The sequence below is a fragment of the Brassica napus genome, chromosome C7 (genome assembly GCF_020379485.1).
Source record: "Brassica napus cultivar Da-Ae chromosome C7, Da-Ae, whole genome shotgun sequence".
Taxonomy (NCBI): Eukaryota; Viridiplantae; Streptophyta; class Magnoliopsida; order Brassicales; family Brassicaceae; genus Brassica; species Brassica napus.
This window is the reverse complement of record NC_063450.1, coordinates 36522751-36534073: the sequence shown is the minus strand read 5'-3', so window position 1 is coordinate 36534073 and position 11323 is coordinate 36522751. Positions and strand designations below refer to the sequence as shown.

Here is an 11323-nt window from a genome sequence, read left to right as displayed (position 1 = left end):
TACATGTTCCAAGCGTTTAAATGATTATGGTATGTCCATGGGGGGTAAGTGTGGACAATTCTGTGATACATGTCTGTACCAAGAACGGCTTGGCCAAAATCTTTTAAAACGCAAATAACTGATTGATAGACCATAACTTATGAGGTCAAAACTCCCATTCACAGCTTGGGCCCCACGAAATTTACATGCACCGAAGTTAATACGCATCATACCATTTAGTGAGCATAGATATCCCCTATCATAATTATTAACGGGTCAAGAGCCAGACATACCCCATCATAAGACATTAGGATGTGCTGTCTATGTACTAATTGCTCCACCACAGAGAACTAAGATGGGACCTCAAAAGGAGGATGAAGATATATGTTGGATATGATTCTCCCACAATAATAAAGTATTTTGAGCCAACTATGGGTGATTATATTTGAGGCCAGGTACACGAATTATTTTAAGACCAGGAGGAGAAAAATAATAAAGCAGGTAAAAGAATGGTAAAAGAAATAGAATGAAATCAACCATCAATGTCTTGGCAAGATCCTCGGACTAAAGAATGTGAAATAGACATCCAAAGATTATACATTTACAAAGCTAGCTAATCAAATGACATACACATTTGCTGACCCGAAAAAGAATGACTAAGTCATATATAAACCAGCTTGTAAAGCACCAACAAATTTGATGTCCAAGAAGAGACACAGTCAAGTTGCTACAGAGTCTAGACAACGTATGAAACGTGGTAGACCAATAGGTTCCAAAAGATAAGAATCCTCGGAAACAAAAGAAAAGTGCAGAGAATGATAATCAAAATCCAAATCCGAGGTTACTAAAGAAACCATCCCAGATATGGAGATAAGGCCGGCCGGCTCTAAAGTACAGGTACCAAACAATGTAGCTTGGGACGCCAAGCTGCAAAGTATTAAAGGTCATGATAATAATGAATCTCAATCGATTATATCATGTCTGTAACATAATGGAACCAATAAGGAATGTCGACATAAGATGATTTATTTGCTTACAAGCTAGCACTTGAATTTATGAATATAAGCGAGGATTATGAACCCACGTCAATATAAGAGTGCGCACTCATATAACAGATTGGATTGAATGGAAACGTGGGGTTAAATAGTTTAAGGAAGAAATGCGTATTTGGCCATATGATTAAGACGCCATATGATGTTAAAACCAGTGGATATAAATGGGTCTTGTAAGGAATAGAAATCGTGAGATATAAAGCTGATGTTGCACAAGGATTCTCACAAACACCAATAATAGATTATGAGGAGACATACTCCCATGTGGTGGATGCAACTACTTTTAGATTTCTCATAAGTCTGGCTATATAAGAGAGAAAATTAGACTTGCAGCAAGTTGATGTAGTGACTGCATATTTATATGGTCCACTGGATAATGAAAGTACTAGAGGGTATTGAGCTAAAAGTACAGCAAGTTCTCGAGAACAATATTGATAATCATCAAAGTATATGATCTGAATATCCTAGGAACCTCTGGATACAATTTTCCAAACAGTTGAATATTTCAAGAAAGAGTTTGAGATGAAAGATCTTGGAAAATAAAGTTTTGTTTGGGATTACAGCTTGAGTACATTAACAATGAAATCCTTTTGCATCAAATAGTATATACAAAAAAAGGTACTCGAGAGATTTAATATGGACCCGTCTCACCCATTATCTAGTACATGGGCGTGAGATCACTTGTTTTGGACACTGATCCATTCAGTCCAAAGGTGGACGATAAAGAAGTCCATTTAGTCCTGAGATGGATGATGCAGAAGTCTTGTTTTAGATATTGATCTGTTTGGTCCATAAGAAGGACGATGAAGAAGCCTTTGATTTTGGTTTATTTTATACTAACCAGCCCAAAGAGGGGTTATTTAGTTTTGTTGATTTGTTTTTGAGACATGTTATGTTTTACACATGGTGGTACACGCATATTACAGCAACATCATCCAAGATTTCGTGTGTGTGTATTTGAGGTCGATGACTCAATATGTTCGATCAGATTGTGGCATGGCCGATGGTAAAGAAGAACCAACTATCATGTTCGAGGACGAAGCATATTCTGCCTAAGATCTTCATCACCCACAGATTGCATAAAATTGGAGAGGTCCAAGGGACCTTTAGTAATGTCCAAATCAGGGGGAATAATGTGTGTTGTACTCTTTTTCCTTCACCATAGTTTTGTCTCGATCGGGCTTTCCTGGTAAGGTTTTAATGAGACAACATTAAAGCACATTACAAGCTCTAAATGGTTATGGCATCCAAGCGGGAGTGTTATGAACCAGATTGTGGATGACTCATAATCAAAAGATTATGATTTGTAATCTTTTCATTTATCTATGACGGTGTAATCTCCTATATAAGGAACCTTCTATGTTATGAATATAGATAGATTTTTCCATTATTTTTATAACAATAACCTATTTTATTTATTTTTTTCTTATTTGAACTGAAATGAATTTTTAGGAATATATGTGGAAAAATAAGAGACAATAAATGAGTATATTTGTAAGAAAATGAGTAGATAGAAAATTTGCTAAAATGTGTAATAACAATAAGCGAAAATAGGTCGGACTGTTTTATCATGAATTAGATGATTAGATCAACACTTTTTGTCCGAATCTAACGAATGATGAAACGATGTTTGTTTATGCACCTCGATGAGTGTAACGGTCACGGACCTTAAACGACATCATAATACTTTTTCCATCTCTCAGTATATATAAACTCATGCCAAGCAATTAGCTTACACATTTTGTATTTAATTTAGAATTTAAGTGAAAACCTTTTCCAAACCTAACAATAAATTATTGGCTACATATAGATTTTATTAGCCTGTTACTTTTTTTTTTGTCAAGGAGCCTGTTACTTTGATTGCTTTCATCAGTAAAATGTTTGAACTATCTCAGTTTAAGCTTCACGAAAAATATTGTAGACATACAAGCACAAATAACTCAATATACACGAAAGTTATAGATTTGACCAAGTTTTCATATGTGGACGTAGGCTAAAAACCACGTTATTTATACAAATAGCCAGTTAAAAAGTCTTAAAATGGTAAATGGTAATTAAAATGATACTGCAAACGGTTCTATGAGACATGGAATTTTTATTTTGTAGCGATTACAATGTTTAACCATCACGTAAAAATATGGTAAGAGGAATACTAGGAAAACCACGTAATTTAATAAACAAAAATATCAGATAAAATGTTTAGTTTTTCTTAGTTTCGATATATAAAAACCCTTTTCAAACTCTATGATCCCTCTCCGTCCGTATTCGCTGACGACATGTAACTCACCACAAGAGATGTCTCTTCCGTCGCTTGAAACTGTCCTTTACAAGTTTGACAAGTAACTTGCATAATCGTTGAGCTTATCTTCTTCATAGATTGTTCCTTTAAAAGCTTAGCTCTCTTAAGCTCAGTTTGTGCTTGCTGCCTTATCTTCTTCGCATTCGCAAACTCATTTTCCGCTATCTCTCGTTGTATCTTTGCTTCTCTTTTAGCTTCCTCCGCATAAGCTTTCTCCTTCATGATCTGTTCACTCGCCATTAGTTCTTTTATGCGATCAAAGTTGTTGTAATGATGATATGATGATGATGATGGAGCAATGGAGAGGTTTAAGTTTGTGGTATCATGATTATGATGATGATGATGAAGAGATGGTTCTTTAACTTTGTGTTGTTGGTATTCTTGATTAGGGTTTAGATTTGGCGTCAATGGAAGGAGCTGAAGTTCGAGGTTGAGATTTGATGAGTTGTTGAGAACTAAAGGCGTTAAAGATGAGCTTCTGATATGAATTGGACGTCCTTCTAGAGGTAGAGGAGTCGCAGCCGTAACCGCACCACCGTAATTCGTTTCGCTAGATGGAGTGCTTGCAGTTGAGGCGGTTCTAGAGGAGCAGGCCGTGATAATGGCGGCGGTTTGTGGCGGTGGCGGCGGTTCATGGTGAACATTCCGTACGGAACAGTTATCTTGATGTTCAATAAAACTCTCCACCCTAAAATAAAAGAAAAGAAACTTATTAAATGATTTCATAAGATATTAGGGTTATGAACTGTCAAAGTGATTATATATTGGCAAACCTATAATTTAATAATGAGTTCCCCTGTTTAGGCTTATGATCATGTTTAATGGGGGTTTTTAGGGTGGGGGTTCTTAGCGGAATATAAGAATCCGTCTCTTAACTTTTAACTAAAAAAAAGGTAAGAACCGGTTCTTAGATATTATTTAAGAGTATTTAAGAACCGGTTCTTAGCTTTTTTAGTTAAAAGTTAAGAGACGGATTCTTATATTCCGGTAAGAACCCCACTATAAGAACCCCCATTAAACATGCTCTATAGCCTAAATCCTATATTAACACGAGTTTAAGTCCACTAAAAAGCTTAAAGTATGCAATTTCTATAGAGAATGGGAGTCAATGTCATTAACCTAATTTATTATAAGTTTCTTTTTCCGGTCAATAAATAATTAAATTTCTTTTCATGTCATAAACCAAACAAAACAGTCAAATAGAAATCTTAAGAGACTGATTGCATACATATCAATACACATAGTTAGTAAAATTCTTGAGAGATGGTCAAATCAAACAAGGCTATTTAGTCCACAAATATGAATCTTGGTTTTGGGTCGCTAGAGCAATTTTATTTTTTTCCAAAAAAAAGACATAATTTATCAAATCCAGTTTCTTGTATATTAAGCAAAATTTTTTTATCAAATTTGTCCAAAAGTTGGCATCTTTCATGAATAATTGTATAATACCAATAACTGATAAAAACGGTCCAAAATTCAAAAAGTTGGAATATTTTCTGATTAAAAATCGAATTATAGTGAGAAGAACAAGAAGTTTACCTGGAGAAGACGCGACCACAGTCACAAGAATGGCCTCTAGTGCCACAAGTTTTGAGATGAGCTTTGTAATCTGATTGAACAGCATAACCTTTAGAGCATTTCTCACAAACCCATTGCTTATGGTTGCTGTGTTTTCGTCTGAAATGTTTTTTTATCCCGACAAGATCTCCAAGAGCATGACAAGGATCATGGTGAAGACAAGTGGGTTCAGGGCAAACATAGACTCGTTTCTTCACCTCTATGTTGTTGTCTCTCCTCAGAAGCTTCCATGGAACCTTGTGACGTCTTCGATGCATCTGGAGATTTTGATCTCTTTGAAACCCTTGGTTACAGATCTCACATATGTATCTGTCTGATTCAAGAAGAGTTCTTGGTGATAGTGACACAACTTCTGCATCTGGATCTAAAGAGAAGAAACAAAACCTATTAAAACATTAATACTTTGAGATTTTTCACTTTTTATTTTAAATAGTTTAAATTAGGGGGTTTAAGAGCCCATTAATACCCCCATAAATTTGAAATTGGTAATATGAAACATAATGAAACTTTAAAATAAAACCCATCACAAAACATATCTTTGATTAAACAAAAACTTTTAATGGGGTTTAACTTAAATTCTAACCATCAAAAGAATGTATTTGGTTAAACATTAACAAAATGTGTGTTTTGGTGGAGTTTAAGAGAAAACCAGATAAAAGTACCAATGATGCCCATGAGTGAATTTGGACATAAAGAAATAAATTCAGAAAAGATTGAAACTTAAAACTAAATTTATAGTGCGACTTCATTATTACCTGGTGTTCCTGCAGGTCTTCTTTTCCTCTTTTGGGTGGATGTCTTTGTGGTGGTGACCCCATTTTCTGAAGAAGGGAGTAAAATATCAGAAGAAGAAAAAACCACACAACGTGTGTTAGTAGTGTTCTTCTTGGAAGCAGCATCATCCAACATCACCACTGCTCCTTGATCTGTTTTCATCAGTCGCTTCTTTTCTTTCTCTCTTTCTTTTTGACTTTATTGTATTTGGATTGTAGAGATTGATTTGATGAAACAAGACCCAGAGACAAAAACAAAAATAAGAATAAGAAGGGATTTTGAAGATAGTGGGAGGTTCAGCTTTTACAAATAAGAGTAAGGAGTAATAAAGAGAGAGGAAGAGATAGGGGAGAAAAGTTCTTTTAAGCTTTCTGCATCAAAAGCTTTTCAAAACTTTTTCTTAGACACTTCAAAGTTCGCTTATGTTATATATTATGATGAAAGCTTTTTCTTGGGTCTCTCTCTTTCTCACTCTAGTTCACTCTTATCTATTTCGAATCATTAACCTTTCTCTCTCATACACTTGAGAGTTTGGAGCAAGTTATGGGGCTTTGATGCCTATATTGCCTCTGCTTATAAAGCTCATTGCACTGTTCCATCATTACACACACTGTTGGAGAGGATAGAGAGAGGATTGTGTTTATTAAGATTTACATTTGGATTTTTATTTTTGTTATTTTGTATTTATATTTAAGACTTTGTTTCTTAGAGTATGTTTCATATAATGATTTTTGGCTTGGACCCATATCTTGTCTGATTGATGAATTTGTCTGATTTCCTTGAACCTTCATTAATTATTATAATCATTGTAAATATATCGTTGTTTTCACAAATTACCTGACGTATGAAAAAACAATTTAAATAAATATGGTCCGACCGGTGACAATTCTAGAAACAAGAGGACCGGTGACCATTATGGAAACAAGAGGAACAAATACGAAATGAACATAAAGGAATAAAACTACAGAAACAAAAAAAAATGGTTGTTCCATCTCAAATTTGACAAAAAATAATTTTGTTCTTTATTTCTCTGCAAAAAAAAAAAGAAGTAGTGACGAATGAGAAGAAAAAATTATTCCTTATGAATAGTGATTTTTTTAGGAACATTAAAGAATGTATTATTCTTTATCGTTCTTTTGATCACCATTCATATATTGTTTTCATTAGGCTACTATAATTTTGTATGGAATTTATATTTCCATTAATGGTGGACTCAGTAACTAAGCGGCTATCTATTCCGATATAAATTTGTATCGAATTTAGGATTACCAACTTTAGTGCAGGTTATATATATACACATATATATCAGGAGTCTTTCTTAATTCTTATTTGCAAATAATGAGAAATATTTTATATTGATATATATGGCGTTCACTATCTCCAAAAGAAACTCTATAACTTCAAATATAGAGTTTTTTGCTCTCCAAAAAAAAATTTCAAAACTTCAAATATAGAGTTTTTAAATATTTGAAGTTTCACTTCTTAAAACTCTAAATTTGAAGTTTCATCCTTTTATTTTCATTTTGGTCCTTATAATTAATTATACATCACATTTATGATTCTTAAGTATTTTCTCATCCATAATTTTAATCTTTAAAACTTTTGTATACTTTAAATATTTCAAATTTATTTCTATAAATTAAAATCTTACATATAGAAGTTTTTTTAAATCAAAATAAGATTTATAATATTTTAAAAGTAGAATTAGACAACAAGAATATTACAAAAGAAACTTAATAATTTTTTTTAAGAAGATATATACATGAAGACATAATTATTACACAAATTTAAATATTACATCAACACTAATAGTCTAGTAAATTTTCTTCAGAACTTTTAAAATATTTTCCAAACAAATTTTGTATAACCGAAAATGGAGCATTTTAAAATAATTTTATGTAATAATGTGGTATTTTTCTTGTAGTTTAATATTTAATTATGTATTTCTATTTATAATTTTATATTTTAGTGTAATATTTTATTAATTAATATTACTATAATATTTTATATATGTGCTATTTATCTACAAAAATTTTATGGATTTATATTAATTATGACAAATATAAGGAGTATAGTGTAAATTCTAAATAATTTGGGAGTTAAATTTGAAATTTTGCTTTTGGAGAAAAACACATTTAAACTTCAAATATAGAGTTTGCAAAACTCTATAATAGAGTCTTTTTGGAGATGCTCTTATAGATGAAACAACTAAATAACTAGGTTACCATAATTGGTTTTAAAAAAAGGTTAGCATATTTATAATATGTAGCCTGATTAGTTTTTTGACGGTCACTCTCAAGTCCTTTAAATAGTGTGATTATACATCACTTATACATCTTTGCGTTCCATCGTTGTTAAAGCAGTCCAATAGGATCTAACCAATTTTGTCATTGTTGAAATGATATGTCATCATTTTTCAAAGGTTGGTCCACAACGAAATGACTACATGTTAAGATTCTTTTCAAATTACACTTGGAAACAAAGGAGAGGGAAAATGTGTATGGTTCTTGTGAATAATACAAGGATAATTGAATAATTGAATCAAAAACCAAACTCTATAACTTTCAATTATTTAGACAAAACGATTATTTTCTATTCGGCTTATATATTGGATGTACATGGCCCATATAGTTAACTAGTTAAGGGAAGAATAAAAAGAGATTTGGTCAAAAAAAAAAAAGAATAAAAAGAGATTTTCTTTAAAAATAGTAGTATATAGTAAAAGACAGGCGCTCGATAAATCTAAATACATGCATAGCATAATAATTGACGCCAAGAATAAATATGAAAGTAAATTAATTTATTATATACTACTCTATCAATATAAACTCTACTGGACCTCACAGAAAATATATAAAATAAATTATTCGATCTTGCACGTGACATTACGTCTTACTCACGTGACCTTTTTCTCCACCCTCCATTGTCGTTTCCTTTTAGGCTTTTGCCTTTCTCCTTAGTCATTTCCTTAGAGGTAGGTTTTTTTTTTTTTTTTTCCATCTGGTTTCATTAAAAACTTTGAAAGATACAAAGGTGAATTACCGAGCCGGCGGAATAATAGGAACATCCCCGGAAGCTAAGCCCATACAGGGAAACAAGAACCCAAACAACGGGCAACAGAGACTTAAATTAAAAAACCTAGATTCCTTTTGAGAAACCCATAAGCAAACTACCATAGATAAAGAACAGAGACTTAATAGTCTATGATTAGCCGGAATTCTTGCAACGCAACACATATGACAACTTCAATCAGAGCAGAAACCTCATCTGAACCACCTGTTCACGATGACAACAACGAACCTCTTCGACAAACTCAAGACAACAACCAGGATGAAACAACACCCACCGAGCACTTACTCAACCGCACCATAAGCTGGAAGCCTCCATGCCTCAACCTCTTTATATTGCTTCAACCAAACAAAGCCACGAGGAAGACAAAGACCAAAGGAAGACCCAGAAAAAACACTATTGCAAAGGGCGGGAGACAGTCTCCTTCAAACCACAGAGACTAATAGATGTTCAGAAACAACCTATTTCTCAAGAACCACAACCAACAACTGCTCACGACGCATCACCACGTTACTGCAACATCGTTGCCGAATCAAAGACCAACTAAGACAAGCTCAAAAACCATGAGATATTAACAGGATCTCAATCCCTTGGCCAGAGGTACACACAGCAGATGGAGGGACAAAGGAACGGAACTGAAGAGAGCAGATGGAGGGACAACAGAACGGAACTGAAGAGCTCTCACAACCACTGTGGACAACACACGGGCGGATCTGGAACCCTAAAAAAACAAATTTGAAAACTAGAACAAATCTGCAAAATCAAGAAACCCAGATCTACAAAGGAATTAATAACAAATCTGCATACAGACCACAGATCTGTCATCAAAGAGCCTTAATCGAGGTTAACAATAGCATATACATGCCATCATGAACCAACGAGAGAACACACAAAAGGAGATGCAAGGTTGAGTAGAAAGGAACGACAACAACTAACGACTAGAAAGATACAGACTGCTCCGACGGCGACGCTGAGGGCGCGCCACCGCCGGAACCACCACGATTCAACCGGAGGAGAAAATGAACTTAAGAGAGAAGGGAGGGAACTCTCTGTTACTAGAGGTAGGTTTTATTAACAGATCTAAAAATGAGGGGAAATTTTATTTTACAACGAAACAGTATGAAATTATATATGAATTTTAGTGTTAAAACTCATTTAAAAGATGTATTTTTTTTATCGTTTTTATGATCTATGATAATCTCCTATATATTAAAAGAGAAACATTGTCATTTAATACATTAAAACTATATTGGATACGTGTCAACTTCACATCGATTTCAATTTGAGTATATTGACGTGTCGACCACATAATTATTTAACATTTAATGCGTTCACATATTAATTTTTTTAATTCTATCGCAGATAATTTAATGTGTTCACACTATTTTTTAAGGGAAATTTGCCAATATGGAACTAAATCTCAAAAGTATTGTCTCCTTAGAACTAAATTAACTTTTCACACATTTGGACAGTGACTACCCTTTTTGTATATAAAAATTCATAAGATTTTTTTTACAAAGGAAAAAAAATATGGAAAAATAGTTAACTTAATGTAGATAAGCATGTGCATATGAGAAAAATATTTTTGACATCAAAAGATGTTTACATAATAATTTGAAAAATTGGCTAAATGTGCTAGTTAACCATATCTGCCATCTAAGGTGGTTTAGAATACGTAATCTGAAAGAAACACAATGTTCTAAGGCATGTAGGCTGTATACAACTAGTAACGCAGAATATGAAGTTCACGATTTCCTCTATGCTCTATATTTCTGGTAGATTTAAAACACTAAACAATGTCATCTCATCAACCGCGCTAGAAAATAAAATCTAAATCCTTCCTTATTATAAACCACGCAAGAAAATACAATCTACAACATGTCTTTATATCTACTATAGTTAGGCATGTCCAATATGGTAAAACCGAACCATACCGAACCGAAATAGACAATATGGTATGGTTTTGGTATATACCATATAAACCGAATGGATATGATTTTATTAAAACCGTAGGATTTGGATATGGTTTGGTTTATAACCGATTAATCTGAATAAACCGAACAAAACCGATCAAAAGTAAGAACATGTAAATATGTACATATTTTATATCGTCACATGAAAAATATATTTGTTATATAAGTTATTTTTTTGTTAGTAATTATTACCATATTTTTATAGTAATAAAGAATCATAATTTTAAAAACACTTAAAATATAATTAAATAACAATTCATCGTAACTGAGGCTTTTTATTTTCTTAGTCTTCTTCTTTTAATCATTTTGTTTTCTTTTATCATTGATTAAATTGAAGTGAAGGTTATAAATTTGATAGGTAATAACTAGAAAAAATTCTTCACAATTTTTTTCTTATTTATAAACGAACAGAGTTTCACTCGACGAAGCATGACTTTGATGAACACTGAATATGGAAGAGTGGAAACATTTTCTTTCATACTTCACTTTTGTTTTTTATTTTTATTTTCAAAATTTCGAGCTTTGATTTTAATTCTAGATTTGATTATTTCATTTGAAGGTATAAGCGTTTTTATTTTTTTGTTCTTTTATTTGAAAAT

The 11323-nt window shown here is 32.7% G+C and overlaps 1 protein-coding gene across 1 annotated transcript; it reads right to left on the bottom strand.

Annotated features, from left to right (window-relative positions):
- Window positions 1–3106: 3106 nt before the first annotated feature.
- LOC106439289 (zinc finger protein SHOOT GRAVITROPISM 5-like) lies at window positions 3107–6277 on the bottom strand. Its single transcript, XM_013880694.3, has 3 exons — window positions 5664–6277; window positions 4870–5272; window positions 3107–4018 (listed from the first exon to the last, which is right to left on the bottom strand). The coding sequence occupies exons 1-3, from the start codon at window positions 5842–5844 to the stop codon at window positions 3274–3276; spliced, it is 1329 nt and encodes a 442-aa protein (XP_013736148.1). The 5' UTR covers window positions 5845–6277; the 3' UTR covers window positions 3107–3273.
- Window positions 6278–11323: the final 5046 nt, after the last annotated feature.

Coding starts and splice junctions, on each gene's coding strand:
- LOC106439289 (XM_013880694.3), bottom strand. CDS start 5,844: ATGAAAACAGATCAAGGAGCAGTGGTGATGTTGGATGATGCTGCTTCC. Junction 5,273..5,663: donor AAGACCTGCAGGAACACCAG/GTAATAATGAAG, acceptor TCTTCTCTTTAG/ATCCAGATGCAGAAGTTGTG. Junction 4,019..4,869: donor TGTGGTCGCGTCTTCTCCAG/GTAAACTTCTTG, acceptor CTTTTATTTTAG/GGTGGAGAGTTTTATTGAAC.